At 43.5% G+C, this 16,598-nt stretch overlaps 1 protein-coding gene and 1 non-coding gene across 2 annotated transcripts; one reads left to right on the forward strand and one right to left on the reverse strand.

The window, feature by feature from the left end:
- Positions 1-5,442: 5,442 nt before the first annotated feature.
- Positions 5,443-5,498, reverse strand: LOC115939802 (U7 small nuclear RNA). Its single transcript, XR_004074574.1, has one exon. It is a non-coding gene; the product is annotated as a U7 small nuclear RNA (small nuclear RNA).
- Positions 5,499-12,227: 6,729 nt separating this feature from the next.
- Positions 12,228-16,325, forward strand: CDC50B (cell division cycle 50 P4-ATPase accessory subunit B). Its single transcript, XM_006730053.3, has one exon. It carries the CDS (start codon positions 12,818-12,820, stop codon positions 13,877-13,879), a length of 1,062 nt encoding a protein of 353 aa, XP_006730116.1. The 5' UTR covers positions 12,228-12,817; the 3' UTR covers positions 13,880-16,325.
- The last annotated feature ends 273 nt before the right edge of the window (positions 16,326-16,598 follow it).

Consider the following 16,598-nt stretch of genomic DNA (forward strand, 5'->3'; position numbering starts at 1 on the left):
ATCAATCAATGTGAAACACTACATTAATAAAAGAAAGGACAAGAACCATATGATCCTCTCAATTGATGCAGAAAAAGCATTTGACAAATACACCATCCTTTCTTGATTAAAACTCTCCACAGTGTAGGGATAGAGAGAACATACCTCAATATCACAAAAGCCATCTACAAAAAGCTCACAGCGAATATCATTCTCAATGGGAAGAAACAGAGCTTTTCCCCTAGGTCAAGAACACGACAGGGATGCCCATTCTCACCACTGTTGTTCAACACAGTACTAGAAGTTCTAGCCTCAGCAATCAGACAACAAAAAGAAAAGGCCATTCAAATTGGCAAAGAAGTCAAACTCTCACTCTTCACAGATGACATGATACTTTATGTGGAAAACCCAAAAGACTCCACCCCAAGATTGCTAGAACTCATACAGGAATTCAGCAACGTCACAGGATATAAAATCAATGCTCAGAAATCAGTTGGCATTTCCATACACTAACAATGAGACAGAAAAAAGAGAAATTAAGGAATCGATCCCATTTACAATTGCACCAAAAACCATAAGATACCTAGGAATAAACCTAACCAAAGAGGTAAGGGATCTGTACTCTAAAAACTACAGAACACTTATGAAAGCAATTGAGGAAGACACAAAGAAATGGAAAAACATCCCATGCTCATGGATTGGAAGAATAAATATTCTTAAAATGTCTACGCTACCCAGAGCAATCTACATATTCAATGCAATCCCTATCAAAATACCATCGACATTTTTTTTTAGGATTTTTATTTATTTATTTGTCAGAGAGAGAGAGAGAGAGCACAAGCAGGGTAAGCAGCACAGAGGGAGAAACAGGTTCCTGGCTGAGCAAGGAGCCCGATGTGGGACTCAATTCTAGGACCCTGGGAACATGATCTGAGCCGAAGGCAGACACTTAACCAACTGAGCCACCCAGGCATCCCACCATCAACATTTTTCACAGAGCTGGAACAAATAATCCTAAAGTATGGAACCAGAAAAGACCCCAAGTAGCCAGAGGAATGTTGAAAAAGAAAACCAAAGCTAGGGACATCACAATGCCGGGCTTCAAGCTTTATTACAAAGCTATAATTGTCAAGACAGTATGGTACTGGCACAAAACAGACACATAGATCAGTGGAACAGAATAGAGAGCCCAGAAATGGACCCTCAACTATGGTCAACTAATCTTCAACAAAGCAGGAAAGAACATCCAATGGAAAAAGGACAGTCTCTTCAACAAATGGTGCTGGGAAAATTGGACGGCCACATGTACAAGAATTAAACTGGACCATTTTCTTACATCATACACAAAAACTCAAAATGGATGAAAGACCTAAATGTGAGATAGGAATCCATCAAAATCCTAGAGGAGAATACAGGCAGCAACCTCTTCAACCTCGGCCTTAGCAATTTCTTGCTAGACACATCTCCAAAGGCAAGGGAAACAAAAGCAAAAATGAACTATTAGGACGTCACTGAGAAAAAAGCTTCTGCACAGCAAAGGAAACAGTCAACAAAACTAAAAGGCAACCTACAGAATGGGAGAAGATATTTGCAAATGACATATCAGATAAAGGGCTAATATCCAAGATCTATAAAGAACTTACCAAACTCAACACCCAAAAAACAAATAATCCAATCAAGAAATGGGTAGAAGACATGAACAGACATTTCTCCAAAGAAGACATACAAATGGCCAGCAGACACATGAAAAAATGCTCAACATCACTCGTCATCAGGGAAATACAAATCAAAACTACAATGAGATACCACCTCACACCAGTCAGAATGGCTAAAATTGACAAGTCAGGAAACAACAAATGTTGGCGTGGATGCGAAGAAAGGGGAACCTTCTTACACTGTTGATGGGAATGCAAGCTGGAACAGCCACTCCAGAAAACAGTATAGAGGTTCCTCAAGAAGTTAATAGAGCTACCCTACGGCCCAACAATTGCACTAGGTATTTACCCCAAAGATACAAATAATGATCCGAAGGGGCACATGCACCCTAGTATTTATAGCAACAATGTCCACAATAGCCAAACTCTGGAAAAAGCTGAGATGTCCATCAACAGATGAATGGATAAAGAAGTGTGGTATATATATACGATGGAATATTACTCAGCCATCAGAAAAGATGAATACCTACCATTTACACTGACGTGGATGGAACTGGAGGCTCTTATGCTGAGTGAAATAGGTCAATTAGAGAAAGACAATTATCATATGGTTTCATTCATATGTGGGATATAAGAAACAGCACAGAGGATCATAGGGGAAGGGAGGGAAAACTGAATGGGAAATAATCTTCAGCTGTTTTGGGAACCAAGTGATTTGGTCTTCTTGGCAAGTGACGTGTTTGTAGAAGCTGGACAGAGGGAATTCTGCCATTTCAGTGTTGGGATGAGGCCTCATGTCCCAAATTGCATGTAAAGACAACCTGAGGCAGGCTGGGTGAACCTACAGGGAGGGCACATTGGGCGGTCTTTCCCCTGCTTCTGGAAGGAAAAGTTGGGACCAGCCCTTCACAAGCCTGGTCTTTGTTGCTGTCATCCTTGCTCCCCAGCCAGGCTCTTGGACTCTGGGGTGCTGTCCCTGCCATGGTCATTTGAAATTAGGTACAAAGGGCCTGCAGGTAGCCGGATGCATCTGCTCTGGGCAGTAGTTGGCAGGCCCTCTAAGGAGGTAGAGGTCTATCAATCCATGCAGCTGTGGCCAATCGGGCATTTTGGGTTTTGCCCCAACAGATGCTTGTTGCCAGCTTGGGAGAGTAATAAAGGTGAGTTTACATATAATTAATTTTGCAACTTCCCACTTTCACTGATCACCTGCAACTGTAAAACACAGGGATCCTCATATATACACAGGATTCCTGCAGAACTTAAAAAACATCGAGTCATTACACGGTTTTGTGAATAGATGGGGAAGAGTCTTTGTTAGTGGTATTTTGATGGAAATTTCTCCTTATCGATTGGACCACAGTTTAGTCTATTACATTTTTCCTAAGGGCAATCATTTACTCTCCTCCTAATTTACTAGGTGGTCTATCTAAAATGCATGTCACCTTCCTGCTTGATAAATTGTTAAGTTCTGGGACCCTTGGGCCAATGTTCTACACAAAGTGAGCCGTGGGCACAGCTATTCCACCACTGATCATTATTAAACTCTTTGTCCACCTGTGGTACAATCTGGTAAGAAAAACCTAAGAGTGTTTACACCTTTTATTGATCTTTCCATAATCTTTGTGGACTGAAATCAGTTATAAACCAAGATACTCATGCTCAGTGTTGATTGTCAAGGCCCGTTCCTACCGTCAGTCACAAGGCTTATGAGGAACCTGCACTTCATACCACTGTGTTTCAAGGTCAAGAATTACAGTCCATTGATGGATCAGAAATAGCACCTATTCCAATTACAAGGAGTAGAGAGATGGGCTTTCTCTGGCACATCAATTCCAGGTTTTCCTTAGTATCAAAACCAGAATGGCATTAATACAGAGCTGATCCTATCCGTTATTATCACAAAGAAAAACTAGATGTTCTGCATCCAAAATCATCAACTTTCTAGTTTTATATATATTACATTTTTAAACTTACGTATATACTTCTCAGTATAAAAAGCTAGATGTTCTATGAGTGAGTTACTGAGATTTGCTTATGGATAAAATGGATGTGTGGTTATGAGATTTAAATAATTTTCAGGCTAAAATCATTGAGGCTGTACTGTATCATCTTGTGAGAGCAAACACCAAATTAGGTCTTAAGGAGAATCTGAGTACTAACAGATGGTCCTTTCCTAGCCCCACTCCACGTGAAGGTGCAGTGGCCTTCTGTCCACCATATGTCCTTGTTAGGCACCTCAGATTTAATAAGAAGTTGTCAATCCCTCCCTAGTTTGCTTGATTATTAAAACATATGGCTCTGGGTTTAACTGGCAACACAGAGGTTCTGTGCTTGATGAACTTATCAGGATGTTTAATCTTGGAAATCACCACTGCTCTTGACTATTGAAAACTTCGGGAAATGAGCATTATCTATGGTAGATTACCTGAGGGATAGCAGTGCATCCATTCTTTTATAACAGTGGTTTTCAAATTTCTTTTTTAACCCTAGAATCCTTCTTCAAACCATGTTTTTCTAGAATTCTAGAGTCACAGAATGGGATGTGGGGAAGGGATGGGAAGCTCGAAGTCCCACCACTGATGGGCCTCTCAGAGCACAGCTTGAAAACCATTGCTAGATCCTCTAACACTCATCCACAGACATTGGGGCAAAGAACCATAGAGTGGCACCCAGTCTGGATTACAGAGCCTCCCTAGAGTGGCTTCACTGAACTGGGCTTTCACCAAACACCATTATATCTCCTTTTGGCAGATGTTGTAAGAAACAGTCCTAGGAAATGACTACAGTATTTACTTCAAGGATATTGTTGAAGATATTGTTTACCTGGTTTTATAACATCTTCTCTGGGAGAACCCCAAGGAGAAAATATTTCCTGTTTTTTGCACCAGAAATAGTTTAAATTCTTCTGGGCTAATGGTTTGTTTTTCTCTCATGAATGCAGCGATTCATCATTCTCTCTTTGGGCTGGCCACTAGAACTGAAGAAGCAATCCTGCAGACCACCCTGAGCAAGCCACAGGCTTTCATGGCAGGTGCTTCGTGAACCAATTTCTCTTCCAGCTCCTGCTTATTTTACAAAATGTATTCCTTTTGCCTTCATATTTTTGCTTTGAAGTATTTTTTTGTGTGTTGTTCTATTGCATATTTTATTTATTTATTTTTAAATTTTATTTATTTATTTGACAGAGAGATAGAGAGAGAGCACAATTAGGCAAAGCAGCAGGCAGAGGGAGAGGGAGAAGCAGGCTCTCTGCTGAGCAGGGAGCTTGATGTGAGGCTCGATCCCAGGACCCTGGGATCATGATCTGAGCCTAAGGCAGCCGCTTAACCAACTGAGCCACCCAGGCACCCCTCTATTGCGTATTTTAAAGCCACTCTCAATCCTTTAAAAAAATTATGATTTTTAAGTAAGCAAACTCTTTAATGAGAACAACTACTAACTCAAGCCATGTGCAAAGGAAGGAAACCAGAATGATGAGAGTCTAGATCCAGAGAGGACCATGACAAGGAACCTTATAAGCATGTATGGTGTGGAAATAAAAATCTTGAGATGAACACAATAGCCATTTTCAGATTCTCAAAGAGCAAGGAGTAAGTGTATTCTGTATTATTGTAGAGAATGAACTTAGAATATACGATGGTCATTACCAAAGAAGCTGTTGAGTAGTTAGAACTGGAAAAGGAATGGACCTCACAAAATGGTGAGTTCCTTGTCTCAAGAAGTGTTCAAGCAGAGCCCAAATGATCCCCTCATTGGGAAGTTACAAAGGTGTAGTGGATACCATTTTTTTTTTTTTTTTTACCGTGGGGGAGTCTTCTGGTGAGGACCTGCTAGACAAATTCTAAAAGGGCTGTAACATTTAGCGGACACCCTTTGAGTGCTTAGCCAGACTGCACTTCCCCTCCTTTGGAAGAGTCCCTTCCACTTCTACTAAGGAGGGGTGAATGTAGGCAACCATGTGTGTGTCGTGGGACCTTTCCCCACCCGTCACAATAGATTGAAGCAGGACCAGACCCCTGACCCAACCTGGAGTCTCTCTTGAACTCAAGAACATGTATGCTGGAGCCAGCAGGAGCTGTAAGGTGGTCCAGCACTGGTTTCCAAGTCGGAGCTGTGGCAATCCAAAGCCATGCAAAGCCCAAGACTTGGAGGACCAAAAGTAAGAGCCTTGCGGAAGCAGGTGGCCTGCCGAAGTGCACAGAGAAGGGAGCTGCCTGATGACTTTGACTCATGTGAGAGCCAGATCTATTTCCTTCAGTTCCTTCCTTGTGCCAGATTCCTCATCTCGGAACAATAGCCACCCCTTTACTAAAGCTGGCTTGGGTTTCTGTTCCTTCCATCGCAGAAATCCTTACTAAAATCAAAGAGAATTCCCCAGATGGATTATGAGGCCAGAGTAGAACAGTGGCTCCCAGAGATGGGTGATCATCAGATTGCTCTGAGTAAGCTTCCTAGGCACCAGCCCCTGGAGATTGTGATTTAGTGGCAAAAGGCAGATGGAATGTGTATTTTTATTTTTATTTACTTATTTTTTTGAAGATTTTATTTATTTGTTTGACAGAGAGAGAGAGACAGCAAGAGAGAGAACACAAGCAGGGCGGGTGGGAGAGGGAGAAGCAGGCTTCCCGCGGAGCAGGGAGCCCGATATGGGGCTCGATCCCAGGACCCCGGGATCATGACCTGAGCCGAAGGCAGATGCTTAACAACTGAGCCACCCAGGTGCCCCAGGAATGTGTATTTTTAAACACTGCCCTCCCCCCTAATGATTTTGCTACTTGGCCAGTTTGGAAACCACTGGATAAGGTATCATCTAGGATCCTGGTCCCTTTAAAGTCCCAAACTTTGGTTTAGAATTTGACACAATGCAGCCATCCTTGCGATACTTTTCCTACAGAAAGAAAACTAAAATTTTAAATATAACAACCACAAATTCAGATTTACTATTCAGAGAGAAAGGCCAGGGACCCCTGCAACCATCCAAGGATACACACTCTCCAGATTGAATATTAATAAGTCAATATTGATCAGCACACATGACAAGTACGGGTTCCCAGGGTGCTGGGGCAAGGTATTTAAACATTTAAATCAGTGATCCAGACAATGGAATTCAAAGTATGTTCATTCAGTTTATTGATGCTGTCCAACAGGGAAGAGCATCTAAGCACATCTTTCTTGGGCACCTCCAGTTTTCGTAAGATGTCAGCCCTCCAGCTTATGGACGTTAGGACATGTGGCTTTGCCCTCTGGTGGCAACAGACATCTATTTTATTTCATTTCACAATCTGGTAACTTTTTGAAAATTTTTAAGTGCTTAGCTATTTATTCCTGATACATAAGTGAGGGATTCCTAAAGTTTAAGACAGATGGTGTCACCATGTGTAGGGGAAAGCCAGTCTGTATATTACAGTCCTCAGTGAGGCCATCCCCAAACCAGTGAGTTTCATCTCCTCAGGGACAGGGGGATGGCAGAGAAGGGTGGCCTCTAGCCACCTGAACAGATTTGCTGGTTCCACAGACACTGCTCTGCTTTGGTGTCTCCGCCTTCCCCAGTCCTTACCCTGGGATATACCCCATCCCGTCTTTCCTACTGGATAGTTCAATTCCAGTTCTGATCTAACTCTTTTCCAGTTCCAGAGCTCTTCCTTCCCCTCTGTCTTAATTCTGTCACCCAACTTGTCCTCCTCACATTTTGGGTCTTCCTCATGCCAACTCACCAAGCACACACCCTACAAACGAACTCCAACCACACAATTCAAGTCCAATCCCATCCTAGCTGGTTTATCCACCGTCTTTCAACATGGCCATCCCATACCTAAAGTCAGTGCTGCTGAAGACCTATTGTCACCTAGCTCATTCCCATTTTCCTTCCGTACTGCCCCCTGCAGCTTTGCACACAACTGCCCTCCACTGTTTCTCAATAAGGTAGTGACAGGAGAACCCAACACACCGCAGCAAGGAGCACAGAGAATTCCTTCCTATCTTTTGTACCTCCAGTGCTTTTAGTAGTAGTGAACTGAAGTTGCTTTGTATCTTCCACTAGGGGGTACCAACTCATAATTTTTGAAAACAGGAAGTCTGCTGAATACAGTTTTTAATGAAAAATGAAGTCCAGGCACAGTGAATTTTTAAAAACTTTTCTGAACATATGCTGTAATTTTATGAAGCAATTTAATTTGATTCTTTTTAAATAAAAGTTGCCCCATGGGCAGAATAATAGGCAACAATCCTGAGTAGTATAAACTTACGTAAGGGAACGCCAATTAAAAATCCTGGCTCTATTACGGGAAGATATATAGTCATGAATTAAAAGAAATAAATGCAAAAACTGAATATAGACAGACAAGTGAAGTTATTTTAAAGCTTTTGTTAAACAAAAATATGGCAACTCAGATGTTCTAGGACTCTCCATCCATGGCGTGGAATTCTATCTTTGGGGTATAAGAGAAGAACTGCAATACCAAAAACTGGTTCAATGTTAAAGTGTTTGGGGTTCTTTTAAGAGGAAGTATGCCCAGGCATTATAGTGTCATGGTTGAAAATGCAGGATGTTGGGGCGCCTGGGTGGCTCAGTTGGTTAAGCAACTGCCTTCGGCTCGGGTCATGATCCTGGAGTCCCGGGATCGAGTCCCGCATCGGGCTCCCTGCTCAGCGGGGAGTCTGCTTCTCCCTCTGACCTTCCCCCCTCTCATGCTCTCTCTATCTCATTCTCTCTCTCAAATAAATAAATAAAATCTTTAAAAAAAAAAAAAAGAAAATGCAGGATGTTAAGAATTAAGCTGGCCTTCGACTTCCTGATCTACCTTTTACCTCCATGAAAACTTCGTCAGCCTCCATTTCCTTAGCCAAAATCTTAGTTCTGCATCAGCTCAATGGGTTTAGTACTTCCCACCTAGGTTTGTGGTGTGAATTAGATGAGATCATGTATATAAAGCACTTAGAGAGTGACTGGCCCACATCAGGTACACTCAATAAAAGCTAACTATTCAATGAGTCAGTATAAAGGACACCCCTTGAGGTGACCAGGAATAGAAATCTTTGCATTGAAAGAGATATTCACTATCATTTTGGCAAATATATTCATACAGGTAAGCAATCAGACCAGGATAGCTAAGCAATCTGACCAAGGTCAGTTATTCCTGAGGAACTAGAATAGAACTTGGACTTCCTTAATGTCAAGCAGCATTCTTTCCCCTATCCTATACTGCTTCTCCTATATCTGGTAACCTCTTAGCATAGATTAAATATATTCTGTGGTTAACAATTGGTTTTGTTGGCAAAGTTTTGGTGAACATAGCAAAGTTCACATTACTATGGCAGTATCAGAGATTCTAGCAGTATGTACCTTTAAAGAGTTTGACTTTTAAGCCCCTTTCCTACTTATAGAAATTTATAGCCGAAAAGAAAAGGTTATATGCAAAAAGATGTCTACTACCATATTCTTTGGAATACTGAAAAACTGGAAATAATCTAATATCCAACAATTAAAAAAAAGTAGTTAAATATGGTAGACCCATGAATTTTGGGACCATTTAAAAAATTTATGAAGACCACAAAGAAATATGGAAAATATGTATTTTATTCCTCATTCCAAAAGGAGGTAACTTAACAAACAGAATGATAATAATTGTATTTTTATATTATTCCACCAATCAGAAGTTAAATAATTATACAGATAAAATCGGGAAGACAAAAGGAGGAAATGAAGTAATTTTGAGATTATTGTGATTGAGAATGCCTTTTTCTTTCACTTTGAGTTCTCTTTCTAATAAAGAGAGGCAATAAAGAATTGTTTAGAATGAGCTCATTTCTTCACTTTATTGGTACTGAGAACTGAGAACTGAGTTTACATGATCCAAGTGTCCTTTAATGCCCCATGACAACATGTATAATGAAATGAAAGACACAGGGTCAGAACCCTCATTATACAGTGAATTCTGAGGGACACAAGGATGTGTATCAGTCCTTGACCTCTCAGAACTTACAAGCTGGTGGAGGAAACAGGACATATACCTGGATCTCATTACTGCGTCACCTCCAAAATCTTTAACATCCCAATACCAGCACTTTTTCTCTCCCAGCTTTCATGCCACCTGCTCATGAACATCGTTAGGACTCCCAGTCTCTGCTCTCTGTTTTCTTTTGATCCATCGGTGTGGTTTCATTTTCTTTGCCATTTCAGCTTACATACTAAGGTGTAACACTTTAGCCACCCCTGCCCCAAGAACAGCACTAGCTTGAACCTTTACCTTTCCAATTCACCTGCCCTGAAAGCCCCCATCCACTGGGCATGTTCAATCATTTGCCATGTCAGTCTGGATGGCGGGACTTCCCTAGACCAAGCCGCTCGACATGCCTTCATGTGTTCCTGGGCAGTTCCCTCTCCTCCTCCTCCTCTCACTCTTTCCTTCGGAGATGACCCTGCATTTTAGTGCGCAGAGGAAATTATTAAATGGAAACTTCCTTCTCTTGAGCTGAGCCCACAGCCCAGCTGCATTCTGCATCCATCTTTACTCCATGTCGTCCAATTTCTGAGGTGAGGTGACCCTGCACCTGTTCTCTGGAACCCCTGCCTGTTCCTGCCTTTGTCCCATCCAGGACTACCCATCTGTAACCTTGCCTGAACGATTATCTTTTTCCCTTAGAATAAACACTAGTCTGTCCTCTATAAAGAAGACTTTCCTTTGAAATACATACTCTTCAAAATGACTACCACTTGCCTTTCTCCTTCCTCCCTATCACCACCCACATTTCTTTTTTTTTTTTTTAAAGATTTTATTTATTTATTTGAGAGAGAGAGAATGAGAGACAGAGAGCATGAGAGGGAGGAGGGTCAGAGGGAGAAGCAGACTCCCTGCCGAGCAGGGAGCCCGATGCGGGACTCGATCCCGGGACTCCAGGATCATGACCTGAGCCGAAGGCAGCCGCTTAACCAACTGAGCCACCCAGGCGCCCCTCACCACCCACATTTCTAAAGAGTCGTTTTACCTTGGCTGTCTCCACTTCCACTTTCCCTCACCTGATAGAGCCTGACTCCTCCCACCCCAATACCCCAACTGCTCCCACAGAAGTCAAATGCCATGACTCCTTTTCATTTCTTATCTCACTTGAACTCTCAGCTGCGTTTCGCCCTGTTTACCATTCCTTGTCTTGAAATATTCTCTTCTCTTGACTTTTGGAATGCGCTGGTGTTACCTTAATTAGCACAATGAATAAACTGTTGCCTTTCATCCAGGGAAGACAGAGCTGGAAAGGCTCTCAGCTCAACAGGGGGGCTCACACTTTTAGGGGAGTGGTGGTGTTAGACTTAAAATCTGCTAGATTAAGTTTTGAGGACTGAATTTCTTCCTAGAGACTAGTTTTGTGTCCTCTCTCTCAGGCTGACTGATGATTTTATGAGAGAAGTGTAGATGGAATTCAACCATAATGATACAGAGAACTGTTTGTTCTTTTATCTTATTGAAGAAAAGGTGTAGTGGAGACTGGATCAGACTATAGGAACTTGTTGGCAATGTTGGAATTTCCTTTCTTGGGGTACAATTAGACATGAGGAAAGTGGAATTCAAGTCATCTGGCTCTCCCTCAGTGACCTCTAACAGCTAAAGCCTCCAACCTGCATTCATTCCATTCAATAATATAATGAATTTTTCATTATTAAAATAATATTACTTTTTAATTTTTAATATCATTCTTGTAAAGTGCAATTTGGTACTTGACTATATGCTGTCTATTGGCTACTTTGATTCTTTCTTACTTCGAAGTAATATATATCCCCTATCAGACTGCAAATGCTTTGAGGTCAAGGGTCCATTTTAGTCTAATTCTCTTCTGTCTTCTACAGGACTTACCATAGGGGTGAACACTTGGGAGATGATTTTAAAAATTCCTGTTCAATTTTGCAAGAATTTTAACTTTCCAAATTTCAATGGGTTTTGAACAACTCCTGAATGCAATCTGTTATTCTAGGTGCAAGGTGTAATACAGAAAATATTTAAGTTATTTGCATTTTATGAGCTGGAGGAGAGGCAGGAACCCCTAAATACCTAGGGAGAATTTAGCACAAAGCTGAAATGGCCTGATAGCCCCCTGTGTATATGCTACATAAAAGCCAGAGCTAATTTGGGTTCTCTTTAAAATAAGTCCTATAAATCCTTGTAGTTCACCTCCCTAGGCAAAACATTCCCAAAGTCCTTGACTGTGGATAGCAGGTAGGTCTTTGAGGACCTTGGATTAGGCCTTTCTCCACTCAGGCAAAGAATCTGAAAAGAAAAGGAAATCACAGGTAGTCCAGTGCATTTTTACCCTTGTGTGGTTTTCCCAGCAGCTAGAGAGATATTTAAAGGCTCTGAAGCTCACGTAGTCTTTGATTCTCTTTTTTAAAGACTCACTTTATTTTTATAGAACTTTCTACTTTTCTTAGCTTTGCACCCAGATTAGTGCACCTGGAGGGAAAATCATTCTTCTTTTTAAACATATGCTAGAATTTGAATGCAGGCCTTGAATGAATAACAGATTTGCCACAGTGTAATCTCTCGGCATTACAATTTGTGGTTAGAAGTTGACTGAAAGAGGGTCCGTAAATTAACCTACAAAGACAAGAGGGTCTAGAGTCACTCCCCCACCCCCAGATAAAAGAGGATTAATAACCTGAAATCTTCAAGTCTCCAGGAGCCACGCTAATAATCTCTCAGCGAACTTTGTGCTGGAGGTTGCAGCTCCTCCGATCTCAGGAAAGTCTGGCCCAGGCACTCTACTCACTTGGAAGGCGGAAGCTAAGGTGGTACCTGAGCAAGGCACGGGCCACTCAGAGGCAGCCTGGGGCCGCCACTCACCTCGGGGAGGAGGAGCGGGCTGCCGGACCCACCCAGGTGGGGAGGAAACGCGAGCCCTGCGCCGGCCAGGTGAGGAAACCAACGCCCGCCCCGCTCACCTCCGAAGAGGCGGGGCGCCGCTGCCGATTACCAGCAGGGGCGGAGCCGGCCCGGCTCACCTGGGCAGAGGCGGAACTGAGGGGATCAGGTCACCGCACGGAGAACACTAAGACTCACCTGTGCGGGGGGCCGGAGGCGGGGCCAGCCCCCAAACTCACCTGAGCCGGCGGAAAGCTGAGCCGGGAGCAGCCCCCGGCTGGCCGCTTGTGAGTGCCACTCCGCCCGTCCCCCGTCCGACCCGGCGCGGCCGCCATGACCTGGAGCGCCACGGCCCGGGGCGCCCACCAGCCCGACAACACGGCGTTCACGCAGCAGCGCCTTCCCGCCTGGCAGCCGCTGCTGTCGGCCAGCATCGCGCTGCCGCTCTTCTTCTGCGCCGGCCTGGCCTTCATCGGCCTGGGCCTGGGCCTCTTCTACTCCTCCAACGGCATCAAGGAGCTCGAGTACGACTACACGGGCAACCCGGGCACCGGCAACTGCTCGGCGTGCGCCCTGGCCGACCAGGACCGCGCGCCGCCGCTCCGCTGCTCGTGCTCTTGGTACTTCTCGCTGCCAGAGCTCTTCCCGGGCCCCGTGTACCTCTACTACGAGCTGACCAACTTCTACCAGAACAACCGGCGCTACAGCGTGTCCCGCGACGACACGCAGCTGAGCGGGCTGCCGAGCGCGCTGCGCCACCCGGCCAACGAGTGCGCCCCCTACCAGCGCCGCGCCTCCGGCCTGCCCATCGCGCCCTGCGGCGCCATCGCCAACAGCCTCTTCAACGACTCCTTTTCGCTGTGGCACCAGCGCCAGCCCGGAGGGCCGTACGTCGAGGTGCCGCTCGACCGCACCGGCATCGCCTGGTGGACCGACTGCCACGTCAAGTTCCGCAACCCGCCGCTGGTGAACGGCAGCCTGGCGCTGGCCTTCCAAGGCACCGCGCCGCCGCCCAACTGGCGCCGGCCGGTCTACGAGCTGAGCCCCGACCCGAACAACACTGGCTTCATCAACCAGGACTTCGTGGTGTGGATGCGCACGGCGGCGCTGCCCACGTTCCGCAAGCTGTACGCGCGCATCCGCCAGGGCAACTACTCGAGCGGCCTGCCGCGCGGCGCCTACCTCGTCAACATCACCTACAACTACCCGGTGCGCGCCTTCGGCGGCCACAAGCTCATCGTCTTCAGCAACATCTCGTGGATGGGCGGCAAGAACCCCTTCCTAGGCATCGCCTACCTGGTCGTCGGCTCGCTCTGCATCCTCATGGGCTTTGTCATGCTGGGCGTCTACATTCGCTACCAGGACCAGAACGACGAGGACGAGGACGAGGAGTGATTCCTGCTTTCAAAGTAGCCTTCCGGCTATTTGCCAGAACTCGCCTGCAAGCTTCTTAGGCTTCTGCCCATCAATTCCAATTCCAGTTCCAGCCTTGCCTCACTTTTCCTCCTGTTGCGATGCCTGGACCAGACGGAAGAATTACACTCAACTGGGGGCTACCAGAGTCTTGCTGGGGTGTTTGGACTGCAGAATGAGACATCCTTGTACATTCTCCCCATCTTCACGATTTACCGAGTTGACATGTTAGGTTCTTAAAGTCCGCGGCATTTGAGTGTGGAAGAGACAGTAGAGATTCCTGTTCAACTTCTATCTGTTGAAGACTGAGACCTAGGGACGTTAAATAACTCATTCAAGGTCACACAGCTATTCATTGGCTCCTGACTGTGACTCTAACTTTTATCACAACACCCTGGCTTTCTTTGGGGGGCAGGGGAGGGGGTGTTGAGGGAGAGAGTGAAGCCCACAAATAACTTGCAGAGGTGTAGAGGGGTGGGAGAGAGTATACTTGTTAAAAAATGTGGGCAGATTGGAGACACCAGACCCATTTCTGACACACTAAGGCTGGAGTGAGGCCTCGGAAGCTGTGTTTTAACAAGCCTGTCTGGAGATTTCCTCCTGTATTCCCTCAGATTCGGGAATCACCGTCCTGAACCAGGGAGCAAGTAGAACACTGTATGTTTCCCTGTTTCCTCATGTGTCTGAGGTTGGGCCTGAAGCAGTGACCTGCATCCAGCTTTTCAGGTAGTCATTTGTTCCCAGGGGCAGTGACACAGTCATAATATTGCAAGTCTTGGCCAGCATCCTGCCTTCAACATAGAAAGCGCTCCATAATTTGTGGAATGAGTGGGGGGAAAAACTTGCTATCTCTAGAAATCTGGCATACTGATTTGCAGGACAGAGTTTGTATCAATGTACTTAATATTGGAGGGTTAAAGTGAAAAAAAAAAAAAAACAGTTTGCCAAGTACTGTATAGAAACTTGAAAATGCCAGGTCACTTTGCACAGCTTGGAGTGAGTGTTTTAACTTCAGAATCAGATAGATGGAAGGGGTCTTAGAGGGGAAAATGATTTCCCTGAAGTCATATCTGTGTCTCCTGACTCCTGACTCAGCCCTCTTTGTCATCTAAATTATTTTTTATGCTTAGAGAAAAAAGTTTTCCTTCATGCATACATTTTTCCCTGGAGTCTAAGAGAAAACTTTTTAATCTATGTTCTCAAATGAAGCATGCTTATTTCTAGTAATTGTTTTAAATGAATGCTAAGGAACATAGTCATACATGTTATCTAGAATCTTAAGAATTATTTGAAAACTTCAAGATAATCTTAAAGTCTGACTACTCTAAAATTACCCTACTGTATATAAAGTTATTCTAAGCAATAGATTTTTTTGGTAGTTTCAGAGGTAGAATTTGGTGATTCATCAGTTGCATATAACACCCAGTGCTCATTCCATCAAGTGCACTCCTTAATGCCCATCACCCAATTACCCCATCCCTTACCCCTCCCCTCCAGCAACCCTCAGTTTGTTTCCTAGAGTTCAACATCTCTTACAGTTTGCCTCCCTCTCAGTTTTCATCTTATTTTATTTTTCCTTCCCTTCCCCTATGTTCATCTGTTTTGTTTCTTAAATTCCACATATGAATGAAATCATATAGTATTTGTCTTTCTCTGACTGACTTATTCCTAAGCAATAGATTTTTTAAAAATCACCTTCTTTTTATGGCAAAATAAAAACAAAAAATCCTTAGTGATATCATCTTAACCAGTTTATTTCCTGAAAGTAAACAATTATTTGGTATTCTGTCCGAATCACCCAGTACCTGCTCTCTTTTATAGCTGCTTTCCAGTTACTACTGTTTTTGCTCATGCCTGTAAGGTAGTACAAGACTTTGACATATTTTTTTTCGTAGCCAAAGAATATTGAATTGTATTGAATAATTTACATTAATGTTATATTCTATTCTAGTTCTTTGAAAATTAATAATTGACGGACAGCATGCATGTTCACTGCCATCTGTCTCCAACCTTCTGGAGTGGTTGTGAGTTAATATTCTGCCCCACTATTTTACAGAAACCAAAAAATATTTTGGTCATTCTAGTGTGTTGGCTTCCCAGTTCCTGAGTGTGACACAATTTTGTTGTGATTTTAGGCTATGAAAATCTGATTATATGTATATAGGATCATTTTTATTTATTATGAATGTTTGGTCAAGCAGCTCACTAGCCTAGCTTTCTTTATGTTGGATAAGAGAATTTACTACTTTTTTATTGTGTGGCTGGGAGCAACAATGTATTTTGCTATCATTTTTACAATATTTGGTCCATTGCTATAAAATTTTTAATGAGACTACAAAATTTAAGGTATTCTGATTAAATCAATGAATGTGGTTCCAGGCCCTATTCTCTGGGCTTTTGAAAGAGAATAAAGGTTATATTTGTCTTACCTTTGTTATCATGTTTGCCTAATTCTTTTGAACTATGATCTTAAAGGCACAAATGGTACCAACCACTTTGTTCATTTGTTATTAGCAGGTTTTTATTGCAGCAAGAAAATCATCTTTCAAAATAAGGCTCAGAGTGAACTCAGTCTTTTCAGTGTTAACTTCCTAAAACAGAATTTGAACTTACATGGACATTGTCAACATAATATGAATTAGATGATCTTCAACTATTACTTGAATTTGGTAAAATGTGGTCAATTTAATAAATAGTATGA

The sequence above is a fragment of the Leptonychotes weddellii genome, chromosome 9 (assembly GCF_054177405.1).
Source record: "Leptonychotes weddellii isolate Sample4059 chromosome 9, ASM5417740v2, whole genome shotgun sequence".
NCBI classification, from domain to species: Eukaryota; Metazoa; Chordata; class Mammalia; order Carnivora; family Phocidae; genus Leptonychotes; species Leptonychotes weddellii.